At 47.9% G+C, this 18,384-nt stretch overlaps 1 protein-coding gene across 6 annotated transcripts in view; it reads left to right on the forward strand.

The window, feature by feature from the left end:
- Positions 1 to 18,384, forward strand: part of PHF2 (PHD finger protein 2) — an 89,908-nt gene that overhangs the window by 42,367 nt on the left and 29,157 nt on the right. For all 6 annotated transcript variants that reach the window (XM_074363020.1, XM_045504597.2, XM_074363019.1 and 3 more), the window contains exons 2-3: positions 3,982 to 4,067; positions 9,492 to 9,606. Coding sequence is in view for 4 of the 6 variants with exons in the window: in XM_074363019.1 (XP_074219120.1) it covers positions 3,982 to 4,067; positions 9,492 to 9,606 (201 nt within the window). In the remaining 2 variants the exon portion in view is untranslated. The remainder of the gene's footprint in view (positions 1 to 3,981; positions 4,068 to 9,491; positions 9,607 to 18,384) is intronic.

An 18,384-nucleotide genomic window follows, 5' to 3' on the forward strand; every position in this document is an offset into this window, starting at 1 on the left:
TGCCCACCTCCCTTGCCTCTCTCCCTTTCAGTCTGGGAGCCTTCCTGCACAGTGCAGCTAACAGCCAGACCCATCCTGGCCCAGGCGGGACCTGTGCCCCCCAGGGGGTGGCATTCTAAAGAGGTGGCCCCAAGGGATGGAGTGGAAGTGTCAGCATGCACATGCACAGGGTCATGACGCCTGGGCCTCAGCTTCCCACCTGTCACCTGGGCCCCACCTGTCTTGGACCTTCCATGGTGCACCTGACTCCTGACCTGGTGAAACGGCCTCAAGTCAGTGTCAGAGTTTGGTCATCTGCCTTCAGACCTCCTGGCTGCCTGCAGGTTCAGTGCCAGCACATGGAGGCCTCGCAGCAGAACCTGTCTGTCTCTCTGTCCCTGGGGTGCCTGTGGCCCCGGCACACAGGGATTCCAGACAAGCCACGAGTGTGCATGGCCCCTGCGGGGATGAAGACAGACTCGTCAGGGGAGGCCAGCCACCCTCAGTGTTTGTGTGCTCCAGGGGCCGCCAGTGAGAAGACAGCCTGGAGCCACCGCCCGGTGTGGACGTGCCATGTGCCCTGTTGACCTAAAACTGTAAAACAGCCAGTCATTTTAACAGCAAAATGGGTTTATTCAGATATAGCAAAGAACTGCAAGATGGGACATGCAATCTCTGGCGAACCACAGGCAAGTTCAGAGAACAAAGAGGAGGGACGTTGTTTTATGAGGAGAAGGGGAAGTTGGGAGGGGCTGTTATAAAGGGTCCATTGGGGGAAACTGGGAATTCAGAGTGTAGTGGCTTTTCATTGGCTGAGCGTGACATTCTCTCGTTGTCTGGGCTGTTGCCGGGCGAGGAGACATTCCTCCTCCTGCTGAGGAGTAAAGTAGTAACCTTCTTCATCTTGGAGATGCAAGGGTACATTCTCTTCCTGTTGGGACTCCAGTTGGCATCGAGTGGTAGGGCGTAAGACTCCTGCCTCCATTCTAAATGAGGTTTCTGCTTATTAATTTTCACAGGACTGCAGGTGTGGACATGAGGTGTAGACCTGGGGTGTGGGTTCTGGGTCCAGTTTCTGGACCTGGCTAATCCTGAACAGTTGCAGGGGTCTTTTGTCTCAGCCCACGGCTCCTGGTGGGTGTGAGCGATGGGGCTCACACATGCCTAGCTCTGCAGTTGCAGTCTTTATCCTTGTGTGATCGCTGGTGTCACTTTATGGATGAGCAAACTGAGGACAGCTGGCTCAGGGCCTGTCATGCAGAGCAGGCCCAGGGTTCAGGACCCTTTCGGTGACCTGATTCTGGGAGGCAGGGATTTGAGGAGGACTAGGAGGGAAGGAGCCGGGTGGGCTAGCCCCGGGGGAGAGTTCAGGTGAGTCAGCCCTTCCTCCTCAGGAGTGGAGAGAGGCTGGCCTCTGCTGCCTGAGCCTCCAGGGCGCGTCCCATACCCGGCAGTGGAGGGAGGGGACAACCTTGGCTACAGACCCGTGGTGAGCTGGCTGTGTTTACTGTCCTCGCTGTGCCTTCACCAGCGTGGAGTGTTACCAGTTTAATGCGTTTCGGGTTTGGTTAATTTGTCAGGTGAAAATCATCGGCATCGTGATTTGAGCTTACCTTTCATGGTGGCCAGTGAGGTGGGGCATCCTTCTCCGCAGGGCTCCGCCTGCTGCTTCTGGGAGGTGCCCTTGGTGTATATTTCATGGAGGAAGGGTAGAAACACTTTGCCATGTGTGCTGTGTACATGCTTTTCATAGTTCGCACTTCAAAGTTTGTCCTCATGATAAGGAGCACTGTCCCTGTCCATCAGTGTCCTCTCCGGTTTCCTTTCCGTGTTTTTGTTTGTTTAGAAAGTCACTTGTGCATCGTGAGAACAAACACGCCCTCACGTTCTGATTTTGATGGCTTTGTCTTTTACACCTGACTTTAGACTGCTTGCACTTTATTTCCGTTTCGTTCTAAAGTGAAGAGCAAACTTTATATTTTCAAAACACTTGCAAAGGTCTTTCTGGGCTTCAGGCTCTGTTCCCGGGGCTGTGGGGCTGGGGCATCTGTGGCAGGCAGTGTCCTGTCCGGGGCCTTGGGGACGTGGTGGCCTGCAGGGAGTCATGCTTATCCTGGGCCAACGCCTGAGGGTGAGGGAGGACTGTCCCCCTGAACAGTGAGGAGACTCTGGGGCTAGGAAGACACCTAACCTCTCTTGCCTGTTTCCTCATTGTACAGCAGTGCTAAAGATAATTGTCCCAATTATTGCAGGATTGTTGCAAAAAAAATACATTTAGGGTTACTGATGCTGCCAGATGTAGAGTGAGCACTCAGCCAGCCTTAGTGACGATGGAAATGTGTCACTCTCACAGGGCCAGCTTCTTTTCTTTTTCTTTTTTTATTGAGATAAAATTCACATCACATAAAATTAACCTTGTTAAAGTGAACAATTCAGTGGCATTTAATACAGTCATAGTGTTGTGCAACCATCACCTCCGTCTAGTTCCGGAACATTTTCATCCCAAGCGGAAGTGCGCTAAACAGTCATTCCCCATTCTCCCCTCCCCCCACCCTCCCAGGTCACCCGTTGATCTGTCTCTCTGCATGTATCTGTTATGGGCATGATCATATAAGTGGACTTGTAATATGCGACCTTTTACGTCTGGTCCCTTCCACTTAGCATGATGGTTTTGAGGTCCGTCATGTCGTCGTGTGTATCGAGTGCTCCATTCCTTTTTAAGGCTGAACACTACTCCGTTGTGTGGCGACACCGCAGTTTGCTTATCCATTCATCAGTTGACAGACATCTGGGTTACTTCCATCTTTTGGTGACTGTGACTGAAGCTGCTGTGACATTTGTGTACAAGGATTTGTTTGAGAAAGTGTTCTCAGCTCTTTTGGGTCTATCCGTAGGAGCGGAATTGCAGGGTCATGTGGCAATTCTACTGTTTAACATAGAAACTGCACCATTTTGCATACCTACCAGTGATGTAAGAGGGCTCTGGTTTCTTCATATCCTTGTCAGCACTGGCTAGTTTCCTATTTTTTTTCTTTTTTAAGTTGTAGTCATCTTAGTGAGTGTGGAGGGGTATCTCATGGTTTTGATTTGCACTTCAGTGGCATCCAGGTGGCCAAGGATGTTGAGCATCTTTTCATGTGCTTGTTGGCCATTTGTGTATCTTCTTTGGAGAAATATTTATTCAGATCCTTTGACCATTTTTAACTGATTTGTCTTTTCGTTGTTGGGTTGCAAAGTTCTTTATGCATTCTGAGTGATAGACCCTTATCAGGTATATGATTTGTAAATATTTTCTCCCATTCTTGATGATGTCCTTTAATGCAGAAAACTTTCAAATTTTGATGATGTTCAGTTTACCTATTTTTCCTCTTGTTGCTTGTACTTTTGGTGTCATACTTAGGAATCCACGATCAAACCCAAAGTCATGAAGATTCACCCCTGTGTTTCCTTCTAAGAGTGTTGCAGTTTTAGCCCTTATCTTTAGGTTGTTAATGCCTTTTCACTTAATTTTTTGTATATGGCGTGAGGTAGGGGTTTGGCTTCACCTTCTGATATCCAGTTGTCTCGGCACCGTGGTCAGGCCCCTGGGGAAGGTGACTTGCATCTGTCCCCACCATAGGGTCCGGAGGGGCCCTGCCCATGGCTGCAAACTGCCTATAGTGAATTGAGGGGGGTGGCCTGGCTCTGAGACCCACACCCCCAGCATCCCTGGGCTCTGTGGTGACAGGGTAATGATGGCCCACATGGAAGCAAGCTCAAAGGATGACCAGTTCCCTCTGCCCCTCCTGGTCACACCTGGTGAGGCCTTCCTTGACCCTATGTCCCTTTTCGAGTCTCCATCCCATCCCCATGGCCACCGTCCCCGCGCACACTCTGCCCCGGCTGCGCTCACGCTGCCCGGCCCTTCTTCCTGAAAGGTGAGCGGGAGGTGCTGCAGAGCCCTGCAGGGGAAGCAGCGGAGCAGTTGCTGACTGCTGGTGATGTCTGTGTCTCCTGTTGCAGCTGTGTTGGCGTGGAAGAGGAGGAGGCCCCAGACATCGACATATACCACTGCCCAAACTGCGAGAAAACCCACGGGAAGTCCACCCGTAAGTATGGTCCAACACTGCTGCTCCTTGGATCTGGCCGGGGGGCAGGGTCTCCGCTTGGCCTTGACTCCAACACTGACCTGGCCCCAGCTTGCTGGAGTGAACCACCCATGCAGCCGGGGCACCCTGGTGCCTGGGTACCACCTCTCGCCTTACTTACTGTCCCTTATGGCCCTGCTGGGCCCACTGTGACTCTTCCTGATTGTCTCCTGCCTGTGGATGCAGCTGGGGCCGCTCATGGCCCTGTGCAGAGAGCCCAGCGGACTTTAAAGGCCTGAACAGGGGCCGCAAACTCCATCTGCAGTGATCAGGCAGCCTGAGATGGGGAACTGGCTGGCCCAGCCCAGCCCTGCCCAGCCGGCCACCTCTATGCAGGGCTCTGGGAATGTGCACTGCTGGCGATCTGCTCTCCTTCCCTTTTGTGGTGGCCCCTGCAGGGAATCTTAGCTGATTCTCTTTCTCAAACTTCTGTTTGTGCACCATGAAGACCCCCTTCCTTCTGGTCCTTTGGGGTTGATGGAGCCTGTGGGGCTTCTCAAAGCACAGGTTCATCCAAGGTGGCTCCAAGGGGCCTCACGTCATGGCTGGGAGGCAAGTTCCAGGGCTGAGTCTACGTGAGGGAAGTGCCGTGGTCTGCAGACACTGGACCCCTCCAGCCCTTATGGGCGAGTCCTGTGGATCCAGAGCGTGTAGGGAGAAGCCTGGCCCAGAGTGGAGGCCCACTCCCAGCGCCTCTGTGGGTCAGGGGTTGAGGCTGGCCAAGGGTGCCTTGAGGACTGCAGCCCAGCCCCTTGGGAAGCTGGGTGAAGCGGGGTCTCTCTTTGTGCCTAGCCTGCACCCCATCATCACTGAGTGACCACTGGGGTGGTATTCATTTCAGCTCTTGTGCCCTGCCCTCCAGCACATTGTGGTCTTATGGGGAAATGCTGACAGGTGCATGAGACGGGGGAGAAGAGGAGACCTGATGGCTTCTGAACTTCCCAGACACGAAAGTTCTTAAGTTCCTAACTTAGCCACATACCCCCGGGCGTTGGCAGGTGTTCACAACACATCTGCCCTACATGACCCGACAGTTCTGATAACTGCCTTACAGCAGGTGCAGGAGGAAGACTGTCACCCTGTGGCTTAACCAGCATCTCTGGCACCTCGCGAGCCTCCAGGAAAGCTCAGGGCCTGGGAGATAGGAGCAGGGTCAGACCCAGGGGCTGCACCTGCGGGCCCTGGGGCAGATCAGGGCTGGAGCCAGCAGACTCCCATCCTTCAAGCAGAGCCGAGTGCCCTGGGGAGGCACTGCCCGGGGGGTGCTCGGGGAGGGCGGGGGCAGAGCTGCCCCTGTTTTAGACCAGCAGCAGTGTGGACAGCAGCCTGGCGGGACCTGGCAGCCCTTCCCTGGCTGTGTGTGTGCACACACGTGCGTGCATACGTGCCTCATGAATTCTGTGAATCAGACGTTTCCTGCCGTTATGGAGCCCGCCAGGGACAAAGGCACAGATTCTAGCACCTTCCGCCAGTGGGTGCTCTCAGATTGCCCGTCACCATTCATCTCACACATGTCTGTGCCCTGATGGAGCCTGTCTGTGACACACTGGTTGGTTTTTGCCACGTCGGCTTTGGTCACACCTTCCAGAGTGAGGCCCTTGGATGCCCCTGTGCGCCTGGGGGACACTCGAGCACGTGGGCCTGCCTCCCTTCCTGGCCCTGGCCTGGTGGGGGGTTGTGGTGAACACAGCAAGGCGAGGACAGGAGGGAGAGGACCAGGATGGGATGGGGGCGGGGTCCCAGAACGAGCTGGACCGAGGCCACATCCCTCCAGCTTTGCCCTGTCTTCATGAGATGGCAGGGTTCTCTCCCCCTGCTGTCGCCACCTGTCCCTACCTGTCCCTTGGACTGATTTTGGCCTGTGACCCGCGGGCCCACAGGTTTACCCAATTCACAGAGATTTGAGGTGGGAACTCGACAAGGTATCCTCATTGGCATGAAGGCGCACGGGAGGCAGGTGACATGGCCCTTAAAGTGGTTCTGAGTGCTAGCGTTGCCTCCTGGTAGCTCTGGGCCTGCTCTGGACGCTACTTCCCTCACTCACTTCTTACCGTCCTCCCCCAGCGGCTGCCGCAGCTGTCTCACCCCATGAGGTGAGGTGAGCCACGCTCGGAGGCTGGCAGGGCCCTGGTACCAAACGCCTCAGGCACACCTGTTGCCCCCGTGCTCCGGGGGGCCCGCTGAGCCCCCACCAGCCTTCCTGATGGGCAGCCAACTTCAGGGCGCCTTGTCAGAGGGTGCTTTGGGGTACCACAGGCAGGGCAAGGGTCAGCCTCTGGGCTCTGGGGGGGTCATGGGCCCGGGGAGGGAAGGAACCCACCAGCCAGGGCTGCAGGGGGTTTGGAGGTAGCCCTGTGGAGCTTACACCCTGCCCCACAGCTTCATCTCTGGCTGGTGCCCCAGCACACCTGCACCAGTCACAGTGTCAGGTGTGTTCCAGCCTCTCCATGAGACGCTAGGAGCTGCCCAGCCCCAAGTGAGGGCCCAGAAGGCCCACGCCGGCCCAGGACAGGACTGCCCCCGGCCCCTGGTCAGCGTGGCCTTCTCAGGCCCCGCTCTTGGCAGGCACACGGAGGTGCTGCTGGCTTGTCCTGCTGCCCTCTGCTCCCCTGCCTGTTTGCTGTCGCTCGGCTGTCTGCCCCCTCCGAGACTCGGTTTCCCCAGGTGGCCTTCTGGCACCTGGCACTCCACACTGGGAGGGCTGCCTCCTTGGACCTCTGTGTACCTTCCAAGGGGAAGGTAAGGCTGCAGCCTTGGTCTTGTCCCTAGAAGTGGGGCTGCCCTGAAGATCACCCTGCCTCTCAGGAAGGGGCGTGAGGCAGATGCAGGAGCCAGGGCAGGCATCCTCAAGCCAGAGAGCTGTGCTAGATGAGCTCGTGCTAGAGGGAACAGCAGCTGGGGAGGATGTGGGCACCCCCACCCTGCTGACCTTGAGGGCCCATGCACGGTCCCTCCAAAGCACCTCCCTTCCCCCTCGCCCCTCCCTGCCGGCCCCTGCTCTGCACAGGGACTGCCTGTCTCTGTCAGCCTTCCCAGCTGGGTTGTGGCCTCTCCTGTCTGCTTTGTCACAGCTGCCAGAGTGCATCCTGGGCTTCCCTTTTCACCCCCTCCTCAAATCTCTGAATTCATTGGGCCCCCTTGTAAGTGGGACGCCCCACTACGAGCCAGGTTCGCCTCCCACTGGGGACAGTCAGAGAGGCTCCCTGCTTCGTGGACAGCCTGGATCCAAGAAGCTGGACTCGCCAAGTTCCACTCCACCCCTCCGTGGACACACACAGCTCCCTCCGTTTCCTCGGGCCCTTCTTGGGACGGAGTGGGGCACCTTGTAAACTCTAAAGCCCTTTGCACACATGGTGCCCCAGGGGCACTTGTTCACAGGGCTCGGTGCCCGTTCCGGACCAGCCGGCTCTTCTCTGCGGGCCCCACTGTGCCCCGCACAGAAGGATTCAGACATGTGCAGCAGCGATACGTGCAACAGAAAGGGTGGCGATGTTGAGGCTGTTTCATCGAGAAGGTTTTCCCCTTCCTCCAGGGCCCTGCGTTGGCCATGGGCACCCCCTTCCCAACCAAGCCAGCTGGGCTCTTTACAAAGCACTTTAAGAATCAGGGATGACCCCCAGGCCACCACCCCCGGCCTTGGTGACCTCTGTGCAGAGCTGAGCTGGTGAGCAAGTGCTTGCAAATTTACAGAAGAACATGCCTGAGATGGAGTAACAGGAGGGCAGTGGGGAGTTTTCCTCCTGGCATTGCCGGTCTCTGTTGGGTATCAAAGGCCATGGGTTGGACTGAGGAACTAGTATGGCACTGGGGAGACACCATCCATCCACAAATGTCCCTCAGTGCCCACTCTGTGCTGGGCATTTCCAGGCAAAGTGGGGCACCTGTGGTCTAGGTAGCCTTGCTATAAGAAAGGGGCCTGAGCTGGTGCAGTGGTGCCTGGCAGAGCTCTGTGGGGCAGGTGGGATACCAAGCGCTCATCTCACAAGGAGCCCAGGAGGCCAGGATTAGCATTAATAATGAGGCACAGAGATACCCAGTAACTTGCCTAGGGTCACACAGCTACAAGATAGTGGGCAAGAAAGATCTGGGCAGGTGACCCTGAGGCCTTTGGATCTGGATCTGGAAGTCCCAGCTCCAGCCGTCCCTTTGCGGGACCTTGCCAGATTTCCGTAATGTCCACCCACACCTTGGTCTTGGAGACCAGGCATGATTAAATATCCCCTGTTGTAGGAGACAGTCTCAAGGAGTTATGACTTGATGAGACAGGGAAGGGGTGGCAGTTTGGAACCGAGGTCAGCTCAGCCACCAGCCTTCCCCATCCTGCCTTAGGCAGGTCCTGCTCAGGGGTAGCCGTCAGCTTGCTTCATCCCCACAACCGCCAAGACGCAGGAGGACTGCAGTCCCCTCCGTGTTCTTATCCATGAAGGACAGGCACCCTGACGGCACTGCCAGCTCTCCCTCACATCCAGTCTCATCTCTACCCGAGGGTCAGCCTGTTTCAAACCCTGCCCAGCAGCCCCCAGCAATGGGTCCCCACACCTGGCCTGTCCTCACTCACCGAGTGGCCAGTGGCTGCCCTGAATGGGGGCGAGGGCATCGGGGAAATAGCTTCCCTCCCTCCGGGCTCTCACAGTCCAGTAGGGGTGTACGTTAGTGTGCGTGCGTGCTTGTATGCCTGTGCTAGTGTGCACCTGCCTGTCAGTCTGCGAGGGGCATGTGCACTTGTGTGTGCATGTGCACGTGTGTGTCCGTGTGTATGCACATGTCACAGCCCGGTAGGGGAGGTGTGCATGCCCAGTGCCCTGGGAGCTGGCTTGAGAACCGGACAGCCTGAGGGGCGGGCAGGCAGTGGTGGGCAGGGGTGATGGCGAAGAGGGGTGTGAGGAAGACGTGACTTGGGGGTGGGGAGGGCAGCCGGTGCAGCAGGGGGCTCTGGCCTGCCCTGCCTGTGAGCTGTGGGCTGTCAGGGCAGTAAAGGTCCCAGCTGGGAGGGACAGGGTTTGTGCTATTGGAGGGCCCGTCTGAGGGGAGGCCGGGCCGGAGGTGTCCTGAATAGCAAGCCTTGATGGGCCTTCTCAGGAGATGCCTCTGATGAGTTCTCGGCAGACTGAGCGCTCAGTGGGGAGGGGTCCCAGGAGACCCCAGCTTTTGCATGCCATCAACTGAACCGGCAGGTCGGGAGGTGTGGGGCAGGTGGGGGCCGTGACCTGAGGATGGGGAGGGTGGGACCTGACCACGTGACAGCTCAGGGCCAGGGAGCCCCGAGGACTCTGTCTCTGAGGAGGTCTGAGCCTTGTGGCGCTCATGGTGGCTGTCCTCCCAGCTGGGTCCCGGGAGGCTTGGGGAGGGCTGCGGGTGACGCACTGCCTGCTGTGTCCCCCGCAGTGAAGAAGAAGCGGACCTGGCACAAACACGGCCCAGGGCAGACGCCCGATGTGAAGCCTGTGCAGAACGGCAGCCAGCTCTTCATCAAGGAGCTGCGGAGTCGGACCTTTCCCAGGTGGGCAGGCGGCAGCCGTTCCCTCTCTGGCCTGCCCGCTCCCTCCCAGGCTGGGGCGTGCACCCCCACGGGGGCTCCAGGGCCCCGGGCTTCCCCCCAGGGGGCCAGCACAGTGGCCAAAACCCCACGTGCTCCCGGCACGGGGGCTGCCCTCTCCCTCCTCAGCGCCTCCGTGGACAGGTGTTGGCGACCCTGTTCCTCTGGGCTCTGGGCTCAGCCCGGGGAGGACAGGACCTACCATCCCCACCTGGTGTGGCCCTTCCCACAGGACCTTCCTGAAGGAGAGGCCACTGTCCCCATTTTATGGATAAGGAGTGGGTATCCAGCCTGACACCACCCTCTGGATGTGGCAGGTGCTGGTGTCAAACTGCTGTGACTTTCATCTGTGCCCATGGCCCGGGGGGGAGTCCCTAGGCCTTCCTAGAATGCCCCCCACCCACCGCACACCCTTGTCCTGCATGAGGGCTGAGGGCAGGATCAGGGCCGTCGGGAGCGGCTTCTGGTGAGACAGGGGCACCCTGACCGCGTGTCTGTGCGGTTGTAGAGACAGCTCCTCCTCACCACCCTTGGCCCTTCATGGCTGCAGGACAATTTTTATTTGACAGAGTCTTTACTTCTTCACTTTTGAAGGGTAATTTGATGGACACAGAATTCTAAGTTGGTGGGGTTTTTTTTTTTAACACTTTAAATGTCTCACCCCATTCTCTACTTGAGTGCATGGTTTCTGATGAGAAACTCAATGTAACTCTTGCTCCTCTGTGGGTAAGGTATTTTTCCTCTCTGGCTTCTTTCTCTTTTATTTCCTTTCCCCCATCTTTATTGAGATGTAAGTCAGATACCGTACAATCCATCTATTTAAAGGGTACAATTCAGTGTATTCACAGATCTATGCACCACCAACAGTTAGTTTTAGAACATTTTCATCAGCTCAAAAAGAAACCCGTAGCATTATTATTATCCCCATCCCTCTCCCTTCTCTTCTCAGGCCTACTGCTAATCTGCTTTCTGTCACTGTAGATTGGCCTATTTTGAACATTTCATCTAAGTGGAATCATATACTATGTGGCCCTTTTGTGACTGGCTTATTTCACTTAGAATAAAGCCCTCAAGGTTCATCTCTGGTGTAGCAAATCTCAATGCTTTGCTCCTTTTTTATGGCTGAGTAATATTCCATTGTATGGATAGACTGTCAGCTGATAGACACTTGGATTATTTCTGGGTTTTGGCTACTGTGAAGAATTCTACTATAAATGTTCTTGCAAAATGTTTTGTTTGGATGTATATTTTCATTTTTAGGAGTTACTCAATTTCATTGAACAATTGCCAGACTCATTTCTAAAGTGGGTGTACTACTTTCCATCCTCACCAGCAGCCTCCACGTCCTCACCAGAACTTGTTATTATCCAACTATCTGATGGTTTGATTTCAGCCATCCTTGTAGGTATGAAGTTGCCTCTCACTGTGGTTTTAATTTGAATTTCCCTGATGACTAGTGATGTTGAGCACCTTTTCATGTCCTTATTGGCCATTTGTCCTTTGCCCATTAAAAGTTTTTTCTTATCTTTTTAGTATTGAGTTCTTTATATATTTTAGATATAAGTCCCTTATCAAAGATATGATTTGCAAATACTTTCTCTTGTTTTGTGGGTTGTCTTTTCACTTCCATAGTGTCCTCTGAAGTGTAAAAGGTTTTAATTTTGATGAAGTCTAATTTATTTGTTTTTTTCTTCCATTGCTTGTGCTTTTATTGTCTAATGTAAGAAACCATTGCCAAGGTTAAGGCCACAATTTATGCCCATGTCTAAAAGTTTTAGCTCTTAGATTTAGATCTTTAACCCATTTTCAGTTAATTTTTCTTTATGGTGTGAGGTAAGGCTCCAACTTCTTTTTTTTGTATGTGGATTTCCAGTTGTCCCAGCACCATTTATTGAAATGACTATTCTTTCGCCATTGAATTATCTTGACTCTCTTGATGAAAAGCAATTGACCATAGATGTTTCGGTTTATTTCTGGACATAGTTCTGTTCCACTGATCCATATGTCTCTCTTTATGCCAGTACCACACAGTCTTGATTACTGTAGCTTTGTGAATTTTGAAACTAGGATGTATCCTCCAACTTTGTTTTTTTTAAAGTCTGTTTTGGTCATCCAAGTGCCTTGCATTTATTTCAGCATTTCAAGTTCAGTATGTCAAGTTTCTGTAAAGTAATCCCCTGGGATTGTGGTAGGAATTCTGTGGAATCTGTAAATCAATTTTCCGTTACTCCTTGAATCCCACTCCTTTCTTCTAGATTTGTTTTCCTTCTTGTTGAATTATATCCTGTAGTGGTACTTTCAGAAAAGGCCTATAAAAATATTCTCTATGTCTGAAAATGTTTTAATTTCGTTCTTATTCTTGCATGATTCTAATTTCCTAAAATGGACCTAAAATTCTAGGGTAAAAGTTACTTTCCTTGAGGTTTTTGGAAATATTTCTTTGTTGTCTTATAACATCTCTTGTTATTGATGAGATTTCTGTTGTCATTTTAGTTGCTAGAGTTTTTGTTCTGTTTTGTTTCGTTTTGGTAAATAATCTGTTTTTTGATCTGAAAGCTTTTGAGCGTGTCTTTTCATTTTTTAAAGCTGAAGTATAGTTGATTTACAATGTTATGTTAGTTTCTGGTATACAGCATATTGATTGAGTTATACATATACATATTTCCTTTCTCATTCTTTATCATTATAAGTTGCAAGATATTGAATATAGTTCCCTGTGCTATACAGTAGACATTTGCTATTTATCTATTTTATGTATAGTACTGTTTATCTGCAAATCCCAAACCCCTAATTTATATATTGCCCCCTTCCCCTCCAGTAACCATAAGTTTGTTTTCTGTCTGTGAGTCTGTTTCTGCTTTGTAAATAAGTTCTTTTAGATTCTACATGTGAGTGATGTCATATGATTTATCTTTCTCTTTCTGACTTACTTCACTTAGTATGATAATCTTTAGTTCTATCTGTGTTGCTGCAAATGACAGTATTTCATTCTTTTTTTATGGCTGAGCAGTATTCCATTGTGTATATGTGTATATATATGTGTGTGTGTGTGTGTGTGTGTGTGTGTGTATACACCACATCTTCTTTATCCATTCACCCTTCAATGGACATTTAGGTTGCTTCCGTGTCTTTATTGTAAATAGTGCTGCTATGAACATTGCGGGGCAGGTGTCTTTTCCAATTAGAGTTTATGCCCAAGAGTGGAATTGCTGGATCATATGGTAAGTCTGTTTTTAGTTTTTTAAGGAATCTCCATACAGTTTTCCATAGTGGCTGCACCAAACTACATTCCCCCCAACAGTGTAGGAGGGTTCCCTTTTCTTCACACTCTCACCAGCATTTATCCTTTGTGGACTTTTTAATGATGGTCATTCTTACCAATATGAGGTGATTTTGTGGTTTTGATTTGCATTTCTCTGATAGTTAGCAATATTGAGCATTTTTTCATGTGCCTATTGGCCATTAGTATGTCTTCATTGGAGAAATGTCTGTTTAGGTCTTTGCCCATTTTTGATTGGGTTGTTTGCTTTTTGTTATTGAGTTGTATGAGCTGTTTGTATATTCTGGAAATTAAGCTTTTGTCAGTTGCATTGTTTGCAAATATTTCCTCTGAGTCCATAGGTTGTCTTTTTGTTTTGTTTACAGTTTCCTTTGCTGTGCAAAAGCTTATAAATTTAATTATGTCCATTTATTTATTTTTGCTTTTTTTAATTGCCTGGTTAGACTGCCCTAGGAGAACATTGCTACAATTTATATCAGGAATGTTTTGTCTATGTTCTATTCTAGGAGGTTTATGGTGTCTTGTCTTATGTTTAAGTCTTTAAGCCATTTTGAGTTTATTTTTGTGTATTGTGTGAGGGAGTGTTCTAACTTCATTGATTTACATGAGGCTGTTCAGTTTTCCCAACACCACTTGCCTAAGAGACTATCTTTTCTCTATTGTATATTTTATCTCCATTGTCGAAGATTAATTGACTGTAGGGGTGTGGGTTTATTTCTGGGCCCTCTATTCTGTTCCATTGTTCCATATGTCTGTTTTTGTGCCAGTACCACATTGTTTCGATTACTGTAGCTCTGTAGTATTGTCTGAAGTCTGGGAGAGTTATGCTTCCAGCTTCCTTAATTTTCTTCAGTATTGCTTGGGCAATTCTGGGTCTTACGTGATTCTATAGAAATTTTAAGATTATTTGTTCTAGTTCTGTGAAAAATGTCCTGGGTAGTTTTATAGGGCTGGCATTAAATTGGTAGATTTTTTGGGGTAATATAGCCATTTTAACAATATTAATTCTTCCAATCCAAGAGCATGGGATATCCCTCCATTTCTATAAGTCATATTTAATTTCCTTTATCAGTGTTTTATAGTTCTCAGCATATAAGTCTTTCACTGCCTTGGTCAGGTTTATCATAAGTATTTTATTTTTTTGATGTGATTTTTAAAGGGATTAGCTTTTTACTTTCCCTTTCTGATATTTTATTATTAGTATAAAGAAATGCAACAGATTTCTGTATGTTAATCCTGCTACCTTGCTGAATTTGTTTATCAGCTCTAGTAGTTTTTGTGTGGTGTCTTCAGGGTTTTCTAGATATAATATCATGTCATTGGCATATAGTGAGCATTTTGTCTCCTCTCTGCCAATTTGAATCCCTTTTATTTCTTTTTCTTGTCTGATTGCTATGGCTGGGACTTCTAATACTATATTGAATAGAAGCGGTGAGAGTAGGCATCCTTATCTTGTTCCAGATTTAACAGGAAAGCTTTCAGGTTTTCACCATTGAGTATTATGTTGGCAGTGGGTTTGTCGTAAATAGCTTTTATTATGTTGAGATATGTTTCCTTCATACCCACTTGTTAAGAGTTTTTATAATGAATGAATGTTGAATTTTATCAAGTGCTTTTTCTGCATCTATTGAGATGATCATGTGGTTTTTGTCCTATCTTTTGTTGATGTGGTGTATCACATTGATTTGTATATGTTGAACCATCTTTGTGACCCTGGGTTGATACCAACTTGATTGTGGTGTATGATCTTATGTGTTGTTGGATTTAATTTGCTAATATTTTGTTGAGAATTTTTGCATCTATGTTTATCAAAATATTGGCCTGTCATTTTCATTTTTGGTAGAGTCTTTGTCTGGTTTCTATCAGGTTGTTAGTTGCTTCATAGAATGAGTTTGGGAGTTTTCTCTCCTCTTCAGTATTTTGGAAGATTTTGACAATAATTGGTATAAGTTCTTCTTTGTATGTTTGGTAGAATTCCCCAGTGAAGCCTTCTGGTCCTGCATTTTTGTTTGCAGGGAATTGTTTTATAATTAAAGATCCTATTTCATTTACAGTGATCAGTCTGTTCAAATGATCTATTTCTTCTTGATTCAGTTTTGGTGGGCTGTGTGTTTCTAGAAACTTGTCCATTTCTTCTAGGTTATCCAATTTATTGGCACATAATTGTTCATAATATCCTTTTATGTTTTTTTTGTATTTCTGTGGTATTGGTTGTCATTTCTCCTCTTTCATTTCTTATTTTGTTTATTTATATCCTCTCTCTTTCCTTCTTGCTGAGCCTGGCCAGAGGTTTGTTGATTTTGTTTATCTTTTCAAAATAAAACTAGAACTTGGTTTTATTTTTATATTGTTTTAAAGTCTCTTATTTATTTCCTCTGTGATCTTTATTTTTTCCTTCCTTCTGCTGAGTTTAGTTTTGCTTCTTCTTTTTCTAATTCTTATAGGTGGTCGGTTATGTTGTTTATTTGAGATATTAAGCCTATATTGCTATGAACTTCCTCTTAGCTTTTGCTGCATCCCATAGATTTTGTGTGGTTGTGCTTTCATTGTCATTTGTTTCAAGGTATTTTTTAATTTCCTCTTTGATTTCATCATTGACCCATTAGTTTTTTTTTTTTAGTAACTTAAAAAAAATTTTTAATAGCATTTTGTTTAGTCTCCATGCAATCATTTGTTTCTCATTCCTCTTTCTGTGGTTGATTTCTAGTTTCATGCCATTTTGGTCAGAAAAGATGCTTGGAATAATTTCTACCCTCTTAAATTTGCTGAGGCTTGTTTTGTGTCTGAGTTTCTGGTCTATCCTAGAGAATATTCCATGTGCACTTGAAGAGAATGTATATTCTGTTTTTATTTTTGTTTTTGTTTTGTTTTTTGGATGTAATGTCCTGAAAATATCAATTAAATCTGACTGTTCTATTGTGTCATTTAGGATTTCTGTTGCTTTATTGATTTTCTCTCTGGAAGATCTGTCTATTGATGTTAGTGGGGTATTAAAGTCTCCTGCTATTATTGTATTCCCATCAATTTCTCCCTTTGTATCTGTTAGCATTTGTTTTATGTATTTAGATGCTCCTATGCTAGGTGCATATATGTTAAGGAGTATAGTATCCTTTTCTTGTATTGGCCCTTTTGCCATTATATAGTGTCCTTCTTTATGTTTCTTTGTGGCCTTTGTTTTAAAGTCTATTTTGTGATATGAGTATTGCTACCCTTGCTTTCTTGTCATTTCCATTTGCATGTAATATCTTTTTCCATCTCCTCACTTTCAGTGTTTGTGCATTCTTCTCCCTAAAGTGGGTTTTTGTAGGCAGCATTTTATAGGTTCTTGTTTTATTATACAATCTACCACTCTCTGTCCTTTGATTGGAGCATTTAGTCCATTGATGTGTAAGGTAGTTATTGATAGATAGGTGCTTACCGCCATTTTTACCTTGTTTTCCAGTTGATTTTGTATTTATTTGTTCCTTTTTCTCTTTGTTTTTCCTTTTGTGGTTTGATGATTTTATTTCATGTCACACTTCGTTTATTTTCTTTTTGGTTTTTATGACTCTGTTGTGTGTTTTTGATTTGTGAGTAGCCTGTTTTTCAAGTATGTTAACCCATTACTCTATCTACTTGTTTTAGAGTGGTAATCATATAGGCTCATACACATTCTAAAAAAACAAAAAAGAAAAAAATCTACATTTTCTTACTCCTCTCTCCACATTTTATGACTTTGATGTCCTCTTTTACTGCTCATGTTTATTCATCTGCTGTTAATTGTTGTCATTGCATTTCCAAATGTGATCTTCTCTATTCTGTAGATTCTTGCTTCTTTTCTATTTAGAGAAGACCTTTCAATGTTTCTTTTAGAATAGGTTTAGTATTGCTGTATTCTCTTAGTTTTTGCTTGCCTGAGAAATTCTTCATCTCTCCTTTTATTCTAAATGATAATCTTGCTGGGTAGAGTATCCTAAGTTGCAAGTTTTCTCTTTCAGGACTTTGAATATATCTTTCCATTCTCTTCTGGCCTGCAACATTTCTGTAGAAAAATCAGCTGATAGCCTTGTGGGGGGTTTCCTTGTAACTAACTGTTTTTCTCTTGCTGCCTTTAAAATCTTTTCTTAATTTTTAACTTTTACAATTTTAATTATAATATGTCTTGGTGTAGGTCTGTCTGGGTTCATCTTGTTTGGAACCCTCTGTGCTTTCTATACCTGGACATGTTTCCTTCTCTAGTTTTGGGAAGCCATAATTTCTTCAAACATGTTTTCAACCCCCGTTTTTCTTTCTTCTCCTTCTGGGACCCACTGTATGCATAGATTGGCATGCTTTATGTTAGGTCTGTATACCCGTAGGTCTCTTAAATTGCTTTCACTTTTTTTCATTTGTTTTTCTATTTGCTGTTCTGATTGAGTGGTTTCTACTATTGTATCTTCCAGATCACTTATTCGTTTTTCTACATTATTTAGTCTGTGACTTATTGCCGTTAGCTTGGCTTTCATCTTGGCAGATGAGCTGATTTTAATTGGTTCCTCTTTCTAGTTTCTAGTTCCTTTTTTATAGTCATCTGCATTTCTATTGATAGCCTTTCTTAATTTGTTCAGTATTTTTATTATTTTCTTTTTGAACTTGAGGTCTGGTAGACTAGAGAGGTCTGTTTAATTGTCTTTCAGGGGATTTCTCTTGTTATTTTAACTGTGAGTGGTTTCTCTGCTTCTTCATTTTACTTAGATCTCTCTGACTCTGTGGATTTATGAGTAACGGTTATCTACTGTGGTCTTGAAGGGCTGCTTTTATGTGGGTGTGTCCCTGTGTAACCTGCGTGCTTCTAACATTTTTGTTATGAGGGCTGTTTTTAGTATGCACGGCTGCCACGTCTTTCCTCTGTGTGTACTGGCTGTTACCCCCTTGATAGGGGGTGTGATTGGTGTTGTGGTGACCAGAGCCTGCACTGGGGTTTGAAGGGGCCTCTTCTTTGCTTTATGGTTGTCACAGCCCTGTCGGGGTGAGCTCTGCTCCTCAGCTGTTGGAGTAGGGGCCCCCAGATCCACTTTTGAGCTGCTGTGTGAGGTAGGGTGGGATTGGTAGGTGCTGCTCCTGGGACAGGAGCTGCTGGATACTCCTTCACAGGAGTTGCCATGGGGAAGTGCCCTCTGTGGTGCTGCCTGTCACCTACTGTGCGAGCTTGCGACATACACAACATACACTCTTTTTGGTGCTGCCCTCAACCCCGCCTCAGTCATGGGAATGCAGACAGCCTGCCTTAGTGCCCCTCAGGCACTGTGCTCACAAAGTCACCAGGGCAGATCTGTTGAAGTCAGGCACCAAGACCTGCCATAGTCACCTGTAGTTGTGCGCCTGGATCCACCATGGGCAACAGGGTCAGCCCAGACCCCAGCCCTGACTCCATGTGTGCATGGCCACCTGTAATGCAGACCTACCCCAGCCATGCACCAGCTTTCCGCTGGGATGTCCCACAG

This window comes from Camelus bactrianus, chromosome 4 (assembly GCF_048773025.1).
Source record: "Camelus bactrianus isolate YW-2024 breed Bactrian camel chromosome 4, ASM4877302v1, whole genome shotgun sequence".
In the NCBI taxonomy this organism is placed as follows: Eukaryota; Metazoa; Chordata; class Mammalia; order Artiodactyla; family Camelidae; genus Camelus; species Camelus bactrianus.